This window comes from Dysidea avara, chromosome 8 (assembly GCF_963678975.1).
Source record: "Dysidea avara chromosome 8, odDysAvar1.4, whole genome shotgun sequence".
Classification (NCBI taxonomy): Eukaryota; Metazoa; Porifera; class Demospongiae; order Dictyoceratida; family Dysideidae; genus Dysidea; species Dysidea avara.
The window spans coordinates 27,317,175-27,334,357 of NC_089279.1; the positions used below are offsets into that span (position 1 = coordinate 27,317,175).

The 17,183-nt window shown below is 36.7% G+C and overlaps 1 protein-coding gene and 1 long non-coding RNA gene across 9 annotated transcripts; both read right to left on the reverse strand.

Moving 5' to 3' along the window:
• Positions 1-2,476: 2,476 nt before the first annotated feature.
• LOC136263533 (retinoic acid receptor RXR-alpha-B-like) lies at positions 2,477-6,532 on the reverse strand. 2 transcript variants are annotated; one of them, XM_066058133.1, is made up of 3 exons: positions 5,795-6,532; positions 3,074-3,712; positions 2,477-2,979 (listed from the first exon to the last, which is right to left on the reverse strand). In XM_066058133.1, the coding sequence occupies exons 1-3, from the start codon at positions 6,324-6,326 to the stop codon at positions 2,735-2,737; spliced, it is 1,416 nt and encodes a 471-aa protein (XP_065914205.1). In that variant the 5' UTR covers positions 6,327-6,532; the 3' UTR covers positions 2,477-2,734. The 2 variants fall into 2 exon arrangements, with proteins under 2 accessions (XP_065914205.1, XP_065914206.1); XM_066058134.1 differs by lacking the exon at positions 5,795-6,532 and adding an exon at positions 4,376-5,766 and having other exon boundaries at positions 2,493-2,979.
• A 552-nt stretch (positions 6,533-7,084) lies between these two features.
• Positions 7,085-12,866, reverse strand: LOC136263537 (uncharacterized). Of its 7 annotated transcripts, none has more exons than XR_010704680.1 (10): positions 12,744-12,866; positions 10,142-10,231; positions 10,030-10,085; positions 9,613-9,751; positions 9,476-9,560; positions 9,341-9,408; positions 9,197-9,272; positions 8,698-9,148; positions 7,305-7,391; positions 7,085-7,247 (listed from the first exon to the last, which is right to left on the reverse strand). It is a non-coding gene; the product is annotated as an uncharacterized lncRNA (long non-coding RNA). The 7 variants fall into 7 exon arrangements; XR_010704682.1 differs by having other exon boundaries at positions 8,743-8,830; positions 8,884-9,272; XR_010704683.1 differs by having other exon boundaries at positions 8,698-8,830; positions 8,884-9,272.
• Positions 12,867-17,183: the final 4,317 nt, after the last annotated feature.

The window sequence follows — 17,183 nt, forward strand, 5'->3', positions numbered from 1 at the left end:
TATTTTTGTATGTAGCCATCATGTATTTGTTGTGCGTACTATATTTGACACTGTAAAAAAATATATATATATATTTAAATAAATAAAAAATATCAAAACTTGCTATTGGGAATTGTAAACCAAAGTGGTCAAAATAAAACTTTACCACAGGAAGAAAAGCTGCATTTCGGGTATTTGAAAATCCCCATTAAATGTACAGGAATTCCATATTTCTGTATATTTCCGGTGTTCATGAAATTTGCACATTTCTTTGACATTTCCTGAAGTAGTATAGGGCACAATTTCCATAACATTTCCTAATAGCAGTATTGATGGTATTTCTTGACATTTCCTAATGCAGGATAGATGAAATTTACTGACATTTCTGGAACACAGGAAAGATCAAATTTTCATAAATTTCTTCACATTTCCTGCACTCAGGATAGGTATTGTCAAAATGCAAATTTCCTGTCTAGGAAATGTCAGTAAATGTCATGTGTCAACACATTTCCTAAACACAGTATAGATGGGGGACAGTATGGTACCAATGTGCATTATCCTCTCCACCAGTTCAGGACACATGACATTTCATGAAATTTATGGACATTTCCTAAATGGCAAGAAACAGACAGCATTAGTACATTACAACTAGCTAGCTTACCTACTTTAATAGAGTTTGCAAAATGTATAAAAAACCTATATTACCAAGGTATTATTTCATTGTGGGTTTGGGTTATCACCTTTCCTGTTAATGTAGGAAATGTCCAGTAAATATGATATTTCTTGAAATTTACATGATGTGTACTTGGCCTCTATAATGTACCGTATGTATTGCATTTCCAAATACACAGGTTACACAGAGACCTTATCCTAATCTGTAAAAAGTGATACAGCAGTCAAGTATGACAGCAGCTGGAGTGACAATCTCGGACTAAAATGTCACTACATGCTATGTGTCCTTGACTTAGGGAATCTCATGTAAATTTGGAATTCCTGAATAGTACAGGAAATCTCACTGCATGCCATGTGTCCTTGACTTAGGAAATCACATGTAAATGTCAAATTTCTGAATACATGCAGGAAATCTAACAACATGTCAACTTTTTGGCAGAGGAAATGTCCAGACACATGAAATTTCCAATGTTTTAGGAAATGTCACAACATTTGACATTTACAGTATACAGGTTTACTCCAGGTTTGATATAGTAAATTCAACAGTGACATTTCCTGTACATTTCCATACTGATTTTTGGTCCGGAAATGTAACTTTTTTTCCTGTGTACATAGCATCAAGTTTTACTATTAGTTCTTATGAATCATAGGTAATTCTAAGGGGGGTTCATCCCCTCCCTCCCCCCGCTGAAAAATAACTTTTAAAATCATTGAGGAAAGTTGCAGTATAGATTGGCATTGTTCTTTTTGCTTTTAGCATAAATTTTTCTCAAGCCTTCAAATTGCAAAAATCCTGGGGGTTTCACCCCCAGAAATTCTGCTTTATATTATAGCCATACAACAATAGTCATACTATTTCCTACTTGGCCCCCCTGTAGGTCAGGTCTAAAATCACCACTGTTATGAATTATGTATTATACAGCTAAAAATCAACTCCATATCGTTTTGGTATTGTAGTCTTAGCTTAGTCAAACCAGTTGGTTGAAAAACCTTGTTGACAGCCATCATTTCTTGCCCTATGTAAAATGCATGCATTTTGTACTAAATACAAAAAATGCAAAAAAGGCAAGCATTGGCACCCATAATCTCTACAGTAAATTATGCAAAAAAATTAAAGCCCTTAAATTGCTCTACACGATTCCGCCCAAAATAATGCTCTAGCATTACCATAGTAACATTTATTTATCATTGATTACAACATAATATGTGCCCCCATGTAATTTATATTGGAGAGTTTAATTACTTGGGTGGGAAAACCCCCCAAAAGCAAGCTGTTACCACGTGTTACCTGATACCTCAAAGGTCATCCACTGTAAGTTTCCAAATTACTTTTCAAGCTGATAGCTACAACATTTACTGACCTAATGATATACGATACTGACTGCAGTTGTTATATACTAATATGACAGTCATAGAAATTTCATCAAAAGGAATTATACATTGTTTATTAACTGGGGCTTTATAGTGGAAACATCTATAATAATACCAAAGGTCTGTTGGCAACTTGCACCAACAGCTTATATAGTACAGTACTAGCTACTTAAATTAATTACGTTGTTATCATCAGAAACTTAAAATAATATATTATTATATTGGCAGACAAAAGGCTGTACAGCTTGACATTGTATGTTTAGTTTACATACTGGCATCCTGTTACAGTTCCCAAAAACATTTAGATTAACTTTCAATTAAGATAATTAATGGTTAAATTGATCCCATTACTTGACAAGTTACTAGATATGATTAAAGTTCATGAATGAGTGGTTGATACAGGAACTGCAGGGCAGAGTTGTGAGAGTCAGTAGTGTTGAAGTTTGTAATAAAGGGTTTCCAAAAAATAGATTTGATTTTTGATGGTATAAGTATTGATAAAACCATGGTAAATGTCTACATATTTAAATGAAGTGACGCTGTTTGCTATTGAAAGGTAGATTATTACTCAGTTTTAGTCCATTGACAGCCAAAGACATTGCACTGTGACATTGTATATACATTAAATCAACAGAATATGCATTTGTGACTGTCTTGAATATTAAATATATAATTAGAATGTTTATAAAAAATTAAAACTGATGACAATTAGTCAAATACTTTGTGAAACCAGTTCAAGTAAGGCAACATCACCCTCAGATCCATAACTTTGCTTTTCTTCAATCTTCATGATGTCTTTTGTTAAGGCCTTCACTTGACCATGAAAGAGCAGAAGCTTTGTCATCCTTTGGGAAGAGCGTAGTTTGGATTTCTGCACATAAGACTCTAATAATTTCAAACCAGCATCTTGTGCATGTTCAGTCTCCTTCTGTCCACTTGCAGTCAAGTTCTGTATGACTAATATATATAAAAGGAAAGAGTAAATGTAAAACATGATAAGATTGACAATTCATGACTAAGTGTTATCAATTATACGTACATACATACTTACTTGGGTTCATCAAGGTGATCAGCTTGAGACATGATAGTTCAGTTTCATCTAACCGAATTTCCTGCATTGTGGATGTACTTTCCTTGATCAGTTTTTGTATGGAGGAGACCACCACTGGGTCATCGGTGAGGTATAAGTGTGCTAATTCATTACTCTTGAAAGCACTATCTGGAAACTTGATGATATGATGAACAAATTTTAACGTGTTTACTTCACTCCATGATTCCCTGATCAGTGTAATCTGATCATCTTCAGGTAATTGGGTAAACATCGGTAACTTCTTTGCCCAGGATATCACACTTAGTAGTGATCTCTTTTTGCTATCTGGCAATTTCCTATCTGATCTAGCTAATGGACTGGGCAGAACCATGCTGTTCTCTGCTTCATCTGCTTTTCTAAGTATCTCTAACATCACAGAAGTTGATATAGCCTGGTCTTTGGCATCATTGTTGAATGAAGTGTTGACCATGTTAATAGGCATGGGACCAAATGAATAGAATGGAAAGGGAATACTGGTACCCATGGCACCAAAATTTCTTGCAATTGTTGGACTGTGTTGTACTGATCCAGTACTCTTGGTACGTCTAGTTGACAACTTTCGTTCTTTAATTGGATATGGTGTTCTTTCTTCTTGAACAGCTGTTGGAAGGAATAATATACATACAGTAAACACAGGAAATTGAGATACAATACAATTGGTTTTGTATCCATAAAATTAAAGTAGAAACTATATATTAATACTAAGGAATTTGACAGTTTTAAAAAAACATTTTCTACCATTTAATTTTTTTGCTTTATTTTTTTACAGATTTCAGTACCAGTAAATCTCCTATTCAGGGTTGTGAACTCAGTAAATCATGAGATTCTTTGATTTTGAATGGCCCACTTGTGACAAAGCCCACATGTAGGCCTGTGTTAAATATGCCAGCATAATAAAAACATAATAAATAGGCTGGCCATGGAGTGCTATGCCAGCATATTAGGTGATATTTCATATCATGGAACTTAATTCCATGAAAATAGATTGAAACGTTTTAATAGAGCAGTCAGTGGAAACTGCAAACTACAATAGAGCACTCAAATGCATTGTACATAGCTCCTTAGATCAATACTCTCTAATAGAATAGTCACTTTACAGTGAAATACTCCAATTGAACATTTATCTTCCAAGATAATTGTAAGAAATGTCAATAACCTTGGAGAATAATGTGCAAGCATAATGGGAACACTGAAGAGTATAATAGTGGGAAATTCCTGAAAGCATTTTGGGCAAACGTTTCATCATATTTGACTCGGACCTACCTGAATGAAACCAGAATGGATGTATGCTGGAGTTGTTGCTAGCTTGCTCACTTGTACTAACGGCCAGAAGCTCCCACATGTGTCTCACAGCTCCTATACTGTTGAAAGCCACGTTATTCATCTCTTAAAGCTTGATGATGATTCAAATATTTAAACATACTAGAGTAGATAACATGTTTCATAACATAATATACATGTTAGCAAGTGCAAATTTTATTCACACTTGATGTTAGTGATACAGGGTTGTAGTTGGCAGGATCCCTCTTATTGCCTTTTCTTATACAATGGGACTATAAAAGCAGATTTCCATATATCAGGTATATATATGGCTCCTTGGCTCAGTGATGCTTGAAAAATAATTATTACAGAAAGGGCTGGTGCAATTTGATTAGCTACCTCTTTGGGAAAGTAAAATGAAAGATTGTCTGGGCATATGGTCTGGGCCTATACAGCTTGAGTAAAAACTGATGAAAAGTATTCACATTTGCCTTAAACGATGGGGTTAGTATAATTATGTTGTTGTGTGCATGGTGTTCAAGGGTACTAATGCCAGTGCAATCTTGTCTTGACCAGAATCTCTTTAGGACATTATTATTTTCATCAATAGAACTATACTGTTAAATGACATTCTTGTTGAGAGGACCTTTTAAGATCTTGATAAGTATAGATCTGTAGGTGAATGTCTTCCAACTTTAAAAGAATATATGATAATATGAAATTTTATGTTTGTAATGCTCTCATATATTATTTATGTGAGGGAGCAACAATTGCCCTTACTTAGCCCCTCACATAGAAAATGTATATGTAAGTCTCATGACCTATTATAATATGTCATCCTTTTTACAACTTGAAGATGTTGCTTATACCTATACAAATAAAATATATAATTCTGCATTATATTCACTGATACATTATTTGTCTACTGGTCTAAATTTTAATGCTATAAAGGGCTATTAGATTTGTATTGTCTGCATGGTTTGACAAAACCAGTCTCAAGTTTTGACCACAATATTAAAGTTTGAATTTCAAAAACAACATGATAACTAACATTTTCACCACTAATGTAGAAATTTTCCTCAACTGATTGTTGTAGCATACACAGAAACGGACAATATTGTGAAACTGGTTTTGTCAGACTGTCACATTTATGCATTTTTATCTCTTTAAAAAGTCTGGAAGCTCTTGACTGTTCTATAAGAGTATTAAATTTTCAATATAAATTCTCTTCCCAAGTGATAATTTAAGAGATTTGGCCTCTCTTGGCCTGCAGAATGAAATAAATATTATATATTTTTCATTGCTATGATCTTATTGCACCTTCTTATTCTTTCTGTAAAAGTATTCCGCATGTACGTAGCTAGGTCACAGATGTGTGATTCTGTACTCTTTCACATGCACAGCACTACAAGCTTCACTTACCACTCTTTCTCATTCCCACATCAATACATCTCTGCATGCGACAGTGCTGACATTTATTTCTTGTATTCATATCAATTTCACAGCATTTGTTACCTCTACACGTATACTTTGCTTCTGCTCGAATACTTCTTCTGAAGAAACTCTTACATGCCTCACAGCTCATTACACCAAAGTGCATTCCTGAAGCGTTATCGTTGCATACCCTGCAAACCTGTAAATCTGAACTGAGTGCAGATTTTGGAGGTGAGTTAGAGTTCTGGATTGAAGACCAAGATGGCAATGCTGGCTGCTGATTACTGTCAACACGGCTGTTCTCATATCCAGAAATGGAGTTAATGTCTTGGCTCATGTATCGATCGCTGCAGTTAAACCCAACGTTTGGAAAATCAGTCAGCATCCCGTCACCACAAGGCTGATCGTCGTAACAACCAGTAAGAGCAGTGTCATCACTCCACTGAGATGCGTCTTTGTCATACGTGAATATATTGTTAGAGCTAGCTGATAAAAAGAAATCGGCAGACCTGGAGTTCATTTCTGCAGTCTGTACCTAGCTACGTGACTGAGTACGTGACCGACGCTTTTTATACAATTTCATGCGCATAACGGCGCGTGCACATCTAGCCGCATAGTTGCAGCGCGAAAACACACGATTATTCTAGACTCGAAGTTCATTGATTCTTTGTTGTTTTCTACGAACAGTAGGGATTCGTTTTCTTCAAGCAGTATTCAAGTTCGGGGGCGGATTGCTTTCTATGCTGTCAAGCTAGTTATATTTTGCTCCCTCGCTCACTTGCCCAGTAAATCTGGGTTAGCTACAGACCGCATCCGGTTCATGCCGCCTAAGTTACATCATAGATAATATACGCGCTGTATGCCATAGCCACAAGAGCCACAGCTTCCGAGGTAAATGAACAGGCTACATACACTGATGGTTTTGACTTCAATGTATGCATGGGAAAACCGTACAAAGCTAAGAACTAAGCTACAATGTATTTTACACATCCTCGATTGTACAGCACTTATAATTGTTTGGGCTTAATCAGCTTTGCTGTCTGCCTTCCCCCCCCAAATAAAATGACATTACTACTACCATGGATGCAATAGCTATCTCTTTATATGTATCAGATTATCTGTGTACTTATATACTGAGTCATTCATTCTGAACAGAATCATCTCGTCATTTATAAACATTTATCAACATTTATAACTTCCTAATCAGTTGTGTAATTTTTTCACTGCTCATTGTCTTAATCACATGAAGCAGCAGATAACTTCCTTAAGGATAATAACTCACCTTCATATGATATAATATTAAAATCCTTACATCCTTACACTGTACAAATTTATGTAATAGTCATGTGCATATATATACTGTTTAACAGCTGTTTACATTAATCCCTCATCCATGTAAAAGGAATCGTCTTCATGTGTACTACTTACTGCCTCCGAGCATCTGTAGTCACACATCATAAATGACAAACACGCATACAGACTAAGCAATGTCACATACTTTCTGTATGAACTTCTGATCCACTGCTATTAAATTTTGTTGATCAAATGATGCCAGCTTCTTCTCAATCTCAATGCACTTTCTCATCTGAGTGGAACAAAATTGCATACTTGAAGTTTTGGGGATGATTTATGGTATACTATGCAAGTTCAATGGTCCAACACCCTCGAAATGAAAAAAAGTTTAGCAAACCCAAATCTGAATTTTTTTTATTCTACGAAGATTCTAGCTGTAAGGTATATTACAGGTTCTTGCAGTTGAATTTGTCACCTTTACAAATGACTTCGTCCCGTTTGCAGTAGTTTGTTGCTTTTGCATTAGAATTTGTCCCGTTTGCAATTGAATTGGACACTTTTGCATTAGAATTCGTCATGTCTGCACAAGAATTCGTCCAAACAAGATTAGCAGATGCAGTAAACACAAAAACAAGATGTAGCAGCTGCTTCATGATCTTGTTGAAGCACAACTGTTGTAAAATCGCTTTGTAAGACAATAATTCTTCTGCTACAGCTTCTTCAACAACACTCATAATTGTGCTTCACCATTGGCAATGGGTGTGGTCACTCACAAACAAATTAATTAACTTGAATGATTACCAGCTCCAGTTACCCTGTAGTGTCTCAAGTGGTGTTCTCCATGGCAAAAATGATCCACCTTGTGATGAGCGGCTGGTTTATTGCAGTCAATGTAGTTATGACAATTTCTTGTGCAAATGCGATGAATTCTAGTGTAAAAGGGACGAATTCAATTGTAAAAGCAACAAATTCAATTGCAAACGGGACAAGTTCTACTTCAAAAGCAACTAACTCTACTGCAAACGGGACGAAATCAATTGTAAAGGCGACGATTCAATTGCAAAAAACATACAGCATGACAGATTACATAGTCATGCTGTATGTACTGTACTGTATAGTGGGGATTGTAAAGATTTGCATTCCCATCAAAAAGTCTATTGAAATTCAGCCTCACCTTCATGTGGCTGTATGGCTAACTTTTCTGAAGTCGTCACTTTAATGATTTAGACATACAATTAGTTTTAATGTCTGGTGTCATTCTTTCCTTTGATGCAGTATACACGGGTTCACTGGTCATAAACATGTTACAAGTACAAGAAAAAAAATGGAAGTATATTTATAGGTGTAAGCAACCTCCCTCGTTTCAATACATTTTATTTCTACAATCCCACTCATTTTTAAAATTCCTAATTTTCCCCTTTATACTTGCAACACGAATAAATTCTGTTGTAGACATTGAGTGCAATAGAAACTAGCTGAAGTACGCAATGCAAATTTGTTATTAGAGCAGTCATGGCATTCCTGATGATGCCCATGTTTGTGTAGCATGTATTCAACTATGTTACGATGTGGCTATACCGTGTAGCACTTATTCTCACATTCTGAAATTAAAACAAACAAACAATTGTGCATTTTCACTCAACATATTTCAGGAGATTAGTGGTCTCATTGTATTGACTGTGGATGGATGCTGATTCCTTGCATCCATTACCTGCTCCTGCAATTCGTTCTCTCCATATCAAAAGTACAATTAAAATTCATAATCATTGGTATAATATGCTTACTAGCACATCCCTACTACTCCATGCATAGACCTCCATAGTTGTTTGTCCCACTACACTGTATTAGACAATTTGTTTCTTAGGCTCCCTAAATACCTTATATAAGCACAGCCTTTTGTGGACATTCTCCAGTGTCAAATTGTAAACTCCCACTGAATAGATACTGCTTGCTTGTCCTGAACTCATTTGCTGCCTCGACACACTCACGTTGATGGTCACTTCTAGTTTAATGTGCAAGATTTGTGCTTCCGTGTAAGAGCAATGCTCTCTACGAACACTACATATGGCATTTACTTAGTTAAATGCTGTACCTAACATTGTTTCTGCAGCTACATTGTGCCCTCAAATAGTGGGTGCTATTGAATAGTATCTGCACCAAATTTGACACTAGGCTAATAGTAGCCACAGCATTTCACCAAGTAAATATGGCATGCCAGCAACTATTAAATTCTATTCTCACTTCTTCATCGATATAATCTACCATCAGTGGTCCATTGTAGGTTGTCATGGAATGATACCATCCCATTACTATGGTCCATGGTTGTAAAAATCAAGGAAACAGCCTTACAGTAGAAACCATACAAAGATTTCTTACCATCTCTAAATTGTACTTCTCTACCTGTCAGACATCTTGTAATTTTAACCTGCTAGTAATATGACAATGATAGTGTTTAAAATGTCTAAAGGAAAGAACTACTTGAACTCTAATTGTACTTGACATTTGATACCCACCTTAGTCAGCTTCTGAACATTTCTATGGTATGGTGAAATCTTAGTTAGTGGCTCCGCATATTTATCAATCACTGCAGTCACCTTGCTCACTTCGTAACTTGAATAGACGTTATCAATTCCATTACATCCCACAAAGAGGCTAAACAATGAGCACATACCGTACTGTATATTAGTAATGCCTGGAAAGGATAATTTTAACGGTGTGTTTGAAAATTCTCACAGTTGTCAAAATTTCCACCCGCCAAAAACCCTATCATAATTTTAAGCCGTCGTATGCATGAAAAGTTCTAATATCATTTTAAGTATTTATAGACAGCCTTTGTAGCTTTGCTAATGCCATCTCTATTTACTATTAAAATGTGAAATCTCACATAAATGTGTTATAAATTGCACATACTTCAAACAACAACAACACACCTTTACATATCTGTCAACTATATGAGAGGTGTGTTTAATTTAGGAAGTGCAGGAACCTATGGGTGGCAGGTTACAAATAATACATAATGGTGTTTAGTTTACTGTTGCATACCTTTCTTTGTTTAAGTAGTGATACCAGAACATATTTCTTGTAAGCTTCTAGCATGATGGCACTTATGGATGATGCAGGAGTAGAAAGACACTGTGGTAGATAAATAGCAACATTGTATATAGCTCCATTACCATTCAAAATATAGTCAGCCAGTTTACCCAACTCAACCCCACTATTTCAGGTGCGTAAACTGCTCTTGTAACCTTGGCAAACCATGTTCATGAATAGTACATTTGTGTAGATTGAAATGGCATGCAGTACAACCAACGTTTGCTTGAACATTAATACAAATACATGTAGTAAAGGCTTCACAGAATCTACTGTTGTTGGTAAGATTATACCAAGCAAGGCTAACTTCACTGACCCTTCCAAAAATAATCATTAACGTTCTATTCTAGACCACCCTTATAAGGCTATGAACTTTGACACATTTTTAATGTTTGTACCATACTCCACATACTCTGGTTCATGCTGGGCATGTCTTTTCTGTTGCATGTGCAGTTTTCATGGTTTTGTGCACATGACTATTAAGCATTTGTGACATAGCCCACAGAAAGTACAAAGTTTCCTACAGTGCACAGTAATTGTAACCAATTAATTAACCTTTGACCCATATAATATTATCCACTTTACCTATAATGGTATTGGTTAGGTTTCCATGGCAGTACACCTACATCAAGTGGGCGTATGTATAAACTTGGCTGAATGTGGGGGTGTCCGAGCATAATCTGGCTCTGTCGGCTCAAGATACTTTAATAGAGCATTCAACCACTACTCTAATATAACAGTCAGTTAGTCTAATACAGTGTAACTTTGACACCATGTTTTTCGGTACATACTTAAGAAGAAGCATCCATCATGGGCATCAAGGTCCTGGCTAAAAGTTATTATTACAAAATATTGCTCATGTAATCGTGCTAGAACTTTATTAGAATGTGTCCATCACCATGTTTGAATGTGCAACCATATCATGTGATAAGGTACACAGATCATCTATAGTTTACTGACTCCATTTGAATCTTGTAAACCATTAGAGCTTCAAACTATCTATCACAATGGCTTGGTGTATGGCTGCTATACATTAATACAAATGGCCTGAAATGGGACCATGGACAAGCGTGATTATCAAGGTGTCCTTATTAGTGAGGTGTCCTGATTTCAGGATAAAAATACATATACTAGAGACCATGGACAAATATACTAATATAACAGGAGAGAAACAAAGTTGATATCTGAGATTAACCCTTAAACCACATCAGTTTTATGTTTGAGTATCTGAGGAATCCCTCTTGATTTGTGATCAATTATGTAAGCAACATAGTTATAACGTATGCACCCTGGAGTGTGGTCTAGGTAGAGCTGAACATCTCCTTAGCATTCTGAGCTAAATCTTTCCGGATATCCCATTCTCAATTATAAAAACGTTATACATTTGGAAACATGCTTGTGTTACTCATCAGAAACAAACATTACATGGTATAATCTTGTGCCCAGACCCCACCCACTGCGTTGAGTAGGGTCTGGTGACTTACACTACGCTGCCATATTGTTTATGTATTTGTATCCATGGTTCCAGTCGGCCATCTTCATCGTTCTAGCCTATCAAATCGCATTGTAGCTGAACTGAAGTGTCTGATTGGTCAGAGAAGAAAAATGGCATAGGACCCCAAACTCTACTGTTTGTCACCAGACCCTACTCAAAATGCAGTGGGTGGGGTTTGCACACGAGACTATTATTTGGTAAGGACGTCTGTAGCAATAATTAGATTGAAAGGAATTAAATTGCTTTAAGTACAGTAGAACCTCTCTGTTACGGACAATTTGGTTCTTCTTTCACACGTAAGACTAAAATATTGTCCTTGTTGTGGTAAGAGTGGTTCCACTGTATCCTGATGGCTCCCAGTTGTACAGCTCAGACAATAAGTATATGCAATAACAAGATCTTGTTTCAGCCTTCATAGACCACTTTATTTAATAAATTTTAATTAAAACCCTTCAAAGCCTGAATTAATCTTGAAAATGAAATAATGGTAAGTATTTACTGTAGGCAGAGCGCCAGGCTTCTATTATGCACCTATCAATGTAATCCCTTACTACCACTAATACAGGCTGAGGTGGGGGAAGGTGGGGATTTGCATCATTGAAAATTGCAATTCCCCACCTACTAGCAATGCAAACCCCGACCAAGTCTCGACCTGCAAACCCTGGGAATACTGGGGTTAGGAGGGGATTTGTACTGTCGTGTGGCGTTCGTCTAGTGATGAGTTAGTTTGAGTGGATTCTAGTATGAACGTAATAGCTAGCACCCGAGACCGAGACACTCCCTGACTCCTTCCTAAACTGAAAGCACACACCTTTGCTGTCTGAGTGAATTTCTTTAGTGAAGACAAATCCCCACTATGTTGGGGAAATTTAGCGATCAATTCCCCCACCATCCCCGACCTTTCCCCACTCTCAGCCCGTATTAGTGGTAGTCGGGCATCACATTGCACTGATAGCCGATAGGTGCATTAAATAACGGGATATTCTTATATATGAAACAAAACTTTATTTCAAGCACTACAAGAACATGTAAACAGTTTTATACAACACTAAAGAGTACTTTTGATACGAATCGATGAACGGCAGACATCGTCTTCACCGGAACTGAACGGCGTTTTCATTGTTACGAGTTTACATTTAAAAATCACGTGATCTTTTGTATACTATTCAGTAGGGCATGAGGATTCTAATGGCGCTTAGTTTAAGGCCATAGCGTTAAGTATGGCGAAGATATGCCTTGATTAGTGATCCAGTGTACATCCATGGCGGACATTTGATGAAGAAGGCTCTTTTCCAAGTGGTGTCACTGTGATGAACGGCGTTTTACTAATTCTTCGATGCTTGGTGCCATTTCACCCCTGCATTTTATTGGGACGTTCATGGAAGTAACATGGTGGCTGTGGGATCTTTCTGTTGTTAATACCTGAGAATTTGTATAGAGGCATGCGTCAAAGCCTGATATAGGCTTACGGGATTCGAAAGGTTTACGGGCACTGATGAGGAATTTAATTAAGGATTGGCAATGTCTGGAGTAGCTACATATTTTCTAACCACACATTGGTTCCCATACAAATTTGTATGTTTTTCAAAGTGTCTCACAAACTTAAAGTTCCTTGTATTGAAATGAAACTTGGACACTGTTTACCACCTATAGAACTATCAATTTGCACAAACAGCGTGAAACCATATAGCTAGCATGTCCATATAGGTGAAGATATGGCTTCAAGAATGTAGTACATGTTGTAGTGAAGAATTAGCCTATTAGTCACAGAAACACTTGCTGAAAAAATCCTTGTGTATCAGTATCCAGTTCTACAAGCCATAATCAATCCTTATGACAGTGCAGTAATATTGCTTTACTCCCATTCTGTTACTAGATACTTTGCTGGGGTCTGTAACTTACTGTTATAATTGCTATCCTGTGTGGTCTGGCAATACTAATGTTAGTATCAGTAATAAAGGTTGAATTTATCAAAAGTCATAGTGTAAGATGAACTACAGGTACTTGATGGCCAGTTTTCATATCAAAATGATCACAGTGCAGCAAGCATTGTGACCACTGAATGGTTTCCCTTACTAATGTAAAACAGACAGGGTGATAAAGAAACTGGTGCTTATTACCATGCTACAGATTATTACCACTGAGTGCACCCATACAAGTAATGAGCAAGGCTCTGATTGACCTTATAGACCATAACTGCATTAATGAAACTAGTTTCATAGACTTGTGGTAAAGCATAGGCCAAATAATTGCATTTTTCAAGAAGGCAATTCCTATCCACCATAGTACTCCAGTGATTATGCAATAGCTAATTTATTATCCAATTAATATTCCATGGCTTCTGGTGAAGTGGTCTATTGTGACATTGCAATAATTTGTATTTCTTGTGGTTTCTGTATACATGTACAACCACAAATGCCCACCAGTCATGTGCAGAGAGTCACAAAACATACACTGTCAAGTGCAAGCTGGTTTGAAATAGCATGCACAAGCACACTTCCACACAACATGCAAAGGTTATGTGGTACAGCACACAATGTGTACTTGTACATGTGCCATGGCCTGAAACATTAAAGGGCACATGCATGACACTGGCTGACCTGTCCAGTGGCGGATCTAGGATTTTTAAAGGGGGTTTCTGAAAGTTGGTATTGCTGAATAAGGAATCTGATAACATTTCTCCGGAAAAATTTGAGATTTTTAGAAGCTCTGAAAATGCTACTTGTAGTTATAGCAATTACAATAAATCCAATACTTTAAACTGTAAATACTATATAGCTAACTATAGGGCAAAGATGGTAACTATAAGCTGTAGCTTTGATTGCTCTATTAGAGTAGTTACTTGACTGCTCTATTAGAGTATCTCGATCGTTTTTAATACAGTGGAGATGAAAAGTGAAGTGTTGCTGAGGGTTTAATAGCTATGAATGGTGTTAATTAAGTGCAATTGCATGTATGCTACTGAAACACAGTGGTATATAGTTGTTTGCTATAACAAATTGTCAGTACAACAATGTTTATGTATTTAGACTGCCACTGAGCTAAATTTAAAAGGGGGCTTCTGTTGAAACCCCAAAAACCCATCTAGATCCGCCACTGCTGTCTGTAAAAAACAATTTTATACTCCTACCAAGTAACGTCTTGTGTGATTGACTAAATTGATTAGAAATTCCACTAATATTTAGTGGCTTTAACAGCACCAAATTTTATCTCATTCACAAGTCAGTTTATGGGTTGCCAAATGTATGCAATTGGTGGTAACTAGTTTAGTACGCAGACACAGTTGTCACTTGACAGCAAACTCACCAATGTGAAAAACAAGACTGTTCTTTGATAGCTTCTAACCAGTGTGTATACATAGTAATAGTAACGCATGATGTGCTCACTCTTCTCAGATGAAGAACCCTGGGGATTTCAAGCATGCGTCTGACTGTTACAGATAAGTTCAGTTAATCTTACTTCAAGTATGAAGTCATCAACGATTTGTTCAAGATAAGCCAGCACTGGTCTCACACACTTTGCTGCCAAACGTAACTTAAAAACACAAAGCAATTCAAATGAATGAACCTATACAGAAAAATCGTACTGGTATAGCATACATACATAGGACATACACTAACACCTTTTTTGTTAACACATACAACTGAAATCGCTTCTGAAAAGTGAAACTCATGCTACTCTACGTAGAACAGAAGCAGAAGACATCAGAATAAATCTGAAGTGCCACAGTAGATTCGATTCCTTTGCCAGGCACGTGTCTAATAATTCCTACAGGTAATAGCAATACATAGCTGTACCTGACTCCTAAGGATTGTCATTTTCCCTACTACAACAAACGTTTCACTGATTAGTGGCATTCATTTCACTTTCAAAAAGTAAATGGCCACAAATAACTAGCAGAAGCTCCTAGTAGCTATAGTGGGCATTTACAAATATAAGGAAAATTAGGTTCGATTAGGAATCATAGAAAAAAGTAGAGAAGCAAGGGAGGTTGCCCACACCTACAGATATACTAACTAGTGGACATTTAATTCTTCCTTCCTGACTGTATTAGGGATTAAATGTCCACTAGTATATCTGCAGATGTAGGTGACCTCCCTTGTTTCCATACCTTTCTTCTATGATCCCTAATTGAACTTAAAATTCGCTATACTTATTTGTTAACCTTTCTGTAACATTATGAATGCCCATACCACATCAAAAGAAAGGATGGCGCCAGAGTTAAATGTTTTTGTCTGAACGTACACCCCAGCTGGCTTGAAACTGAAGTGGCCATTACACTTCTTCACTTTCAGCTACAGTATGCTCAGCCTGTTACACATGTACAACATTACAAATGAAGAACCATAGGAGAAGTGCCTTTGCAATCAATCCTGTCACAACGGAAATACCCGTTTACAAACATATGGAAGCCATCGTGCTACCACAAATTGACACCTTGTGCTGTCAGCAAAAAGAAATGGGACACAAAAAAGGACAAAGGTAAGTCAATGATGTGTGCACTGCTGTATGCTAAAAAGGCACATCTTGGGACACAGCAAGTGAAAATTCAAGCCCATAGCCATTATTGAGTTACAATTGTCTGAAGGCATCAGACAGGCAGGCAATTGACAGAATACTCCATTGGACAATTTTCATAAGAAGCATTTAGGGTTGTACTGAAGGCACTTTTGGGCTTGTTTACACCTAACCAATACTGCCAAGGCACCAGGATGGTATTGTGAAGCTGGTTTCGGGTGTATTGATATTTTTGGCTGAACCTCCGTGATCTCTATATTAACTGTACTATATGATATATGATAAGCACTTGAGCTTAGCAACTATAACAGACTTCACAAATAATTTCAACAATATAAGCACGTGCACCATATAAAAAGAGTCTACATGACAGTATTAGCTACTATTTTGCTATACTGTATAGTAAATAGTAATTTATGAATGAGCCATGCACAAAACAGGGTCAGAGTACAAATATGAAGTTGAAACAACCAAGCTGAGACAGATTGTCTGTGCAAGCACACTTTTCAACCCACACACTGATAAACACCAAATTCCTTTGTAATAATTTTAGTGATGGCTATCATGGCTTATACCAAGTTTTCTATCAATAAGTAAAGCTGTGATTAGATAGCTTACATACAGTATGTAATATGTAGGGTACTTCAAAAGAAGTGGTTCTATTGTACTGTTCAATAGCAGCTTACCTGTGCTAGGTCAGCGTGAAGGCTGGTCAACGTGGTGGGAGCACTTCGATATTTGTCAACGGCCATTTTCAGTACATTGATGGCACACAATGCTTTACCCTGCTTTACCACACCGTTGGTGAACTGATAGTATAAACTGGCAGCTAAAAAGAACAAATAAAAACATTTAAAAGAATACATAAATGAAAGTTTTTGGCCTTTAAGATATGCATACATACCAACATGCTTGTACAATTATGCGCTACATAAAAATGTATGTGATGGTTGTGGAAACTTCAAATGATTGTTTATATCA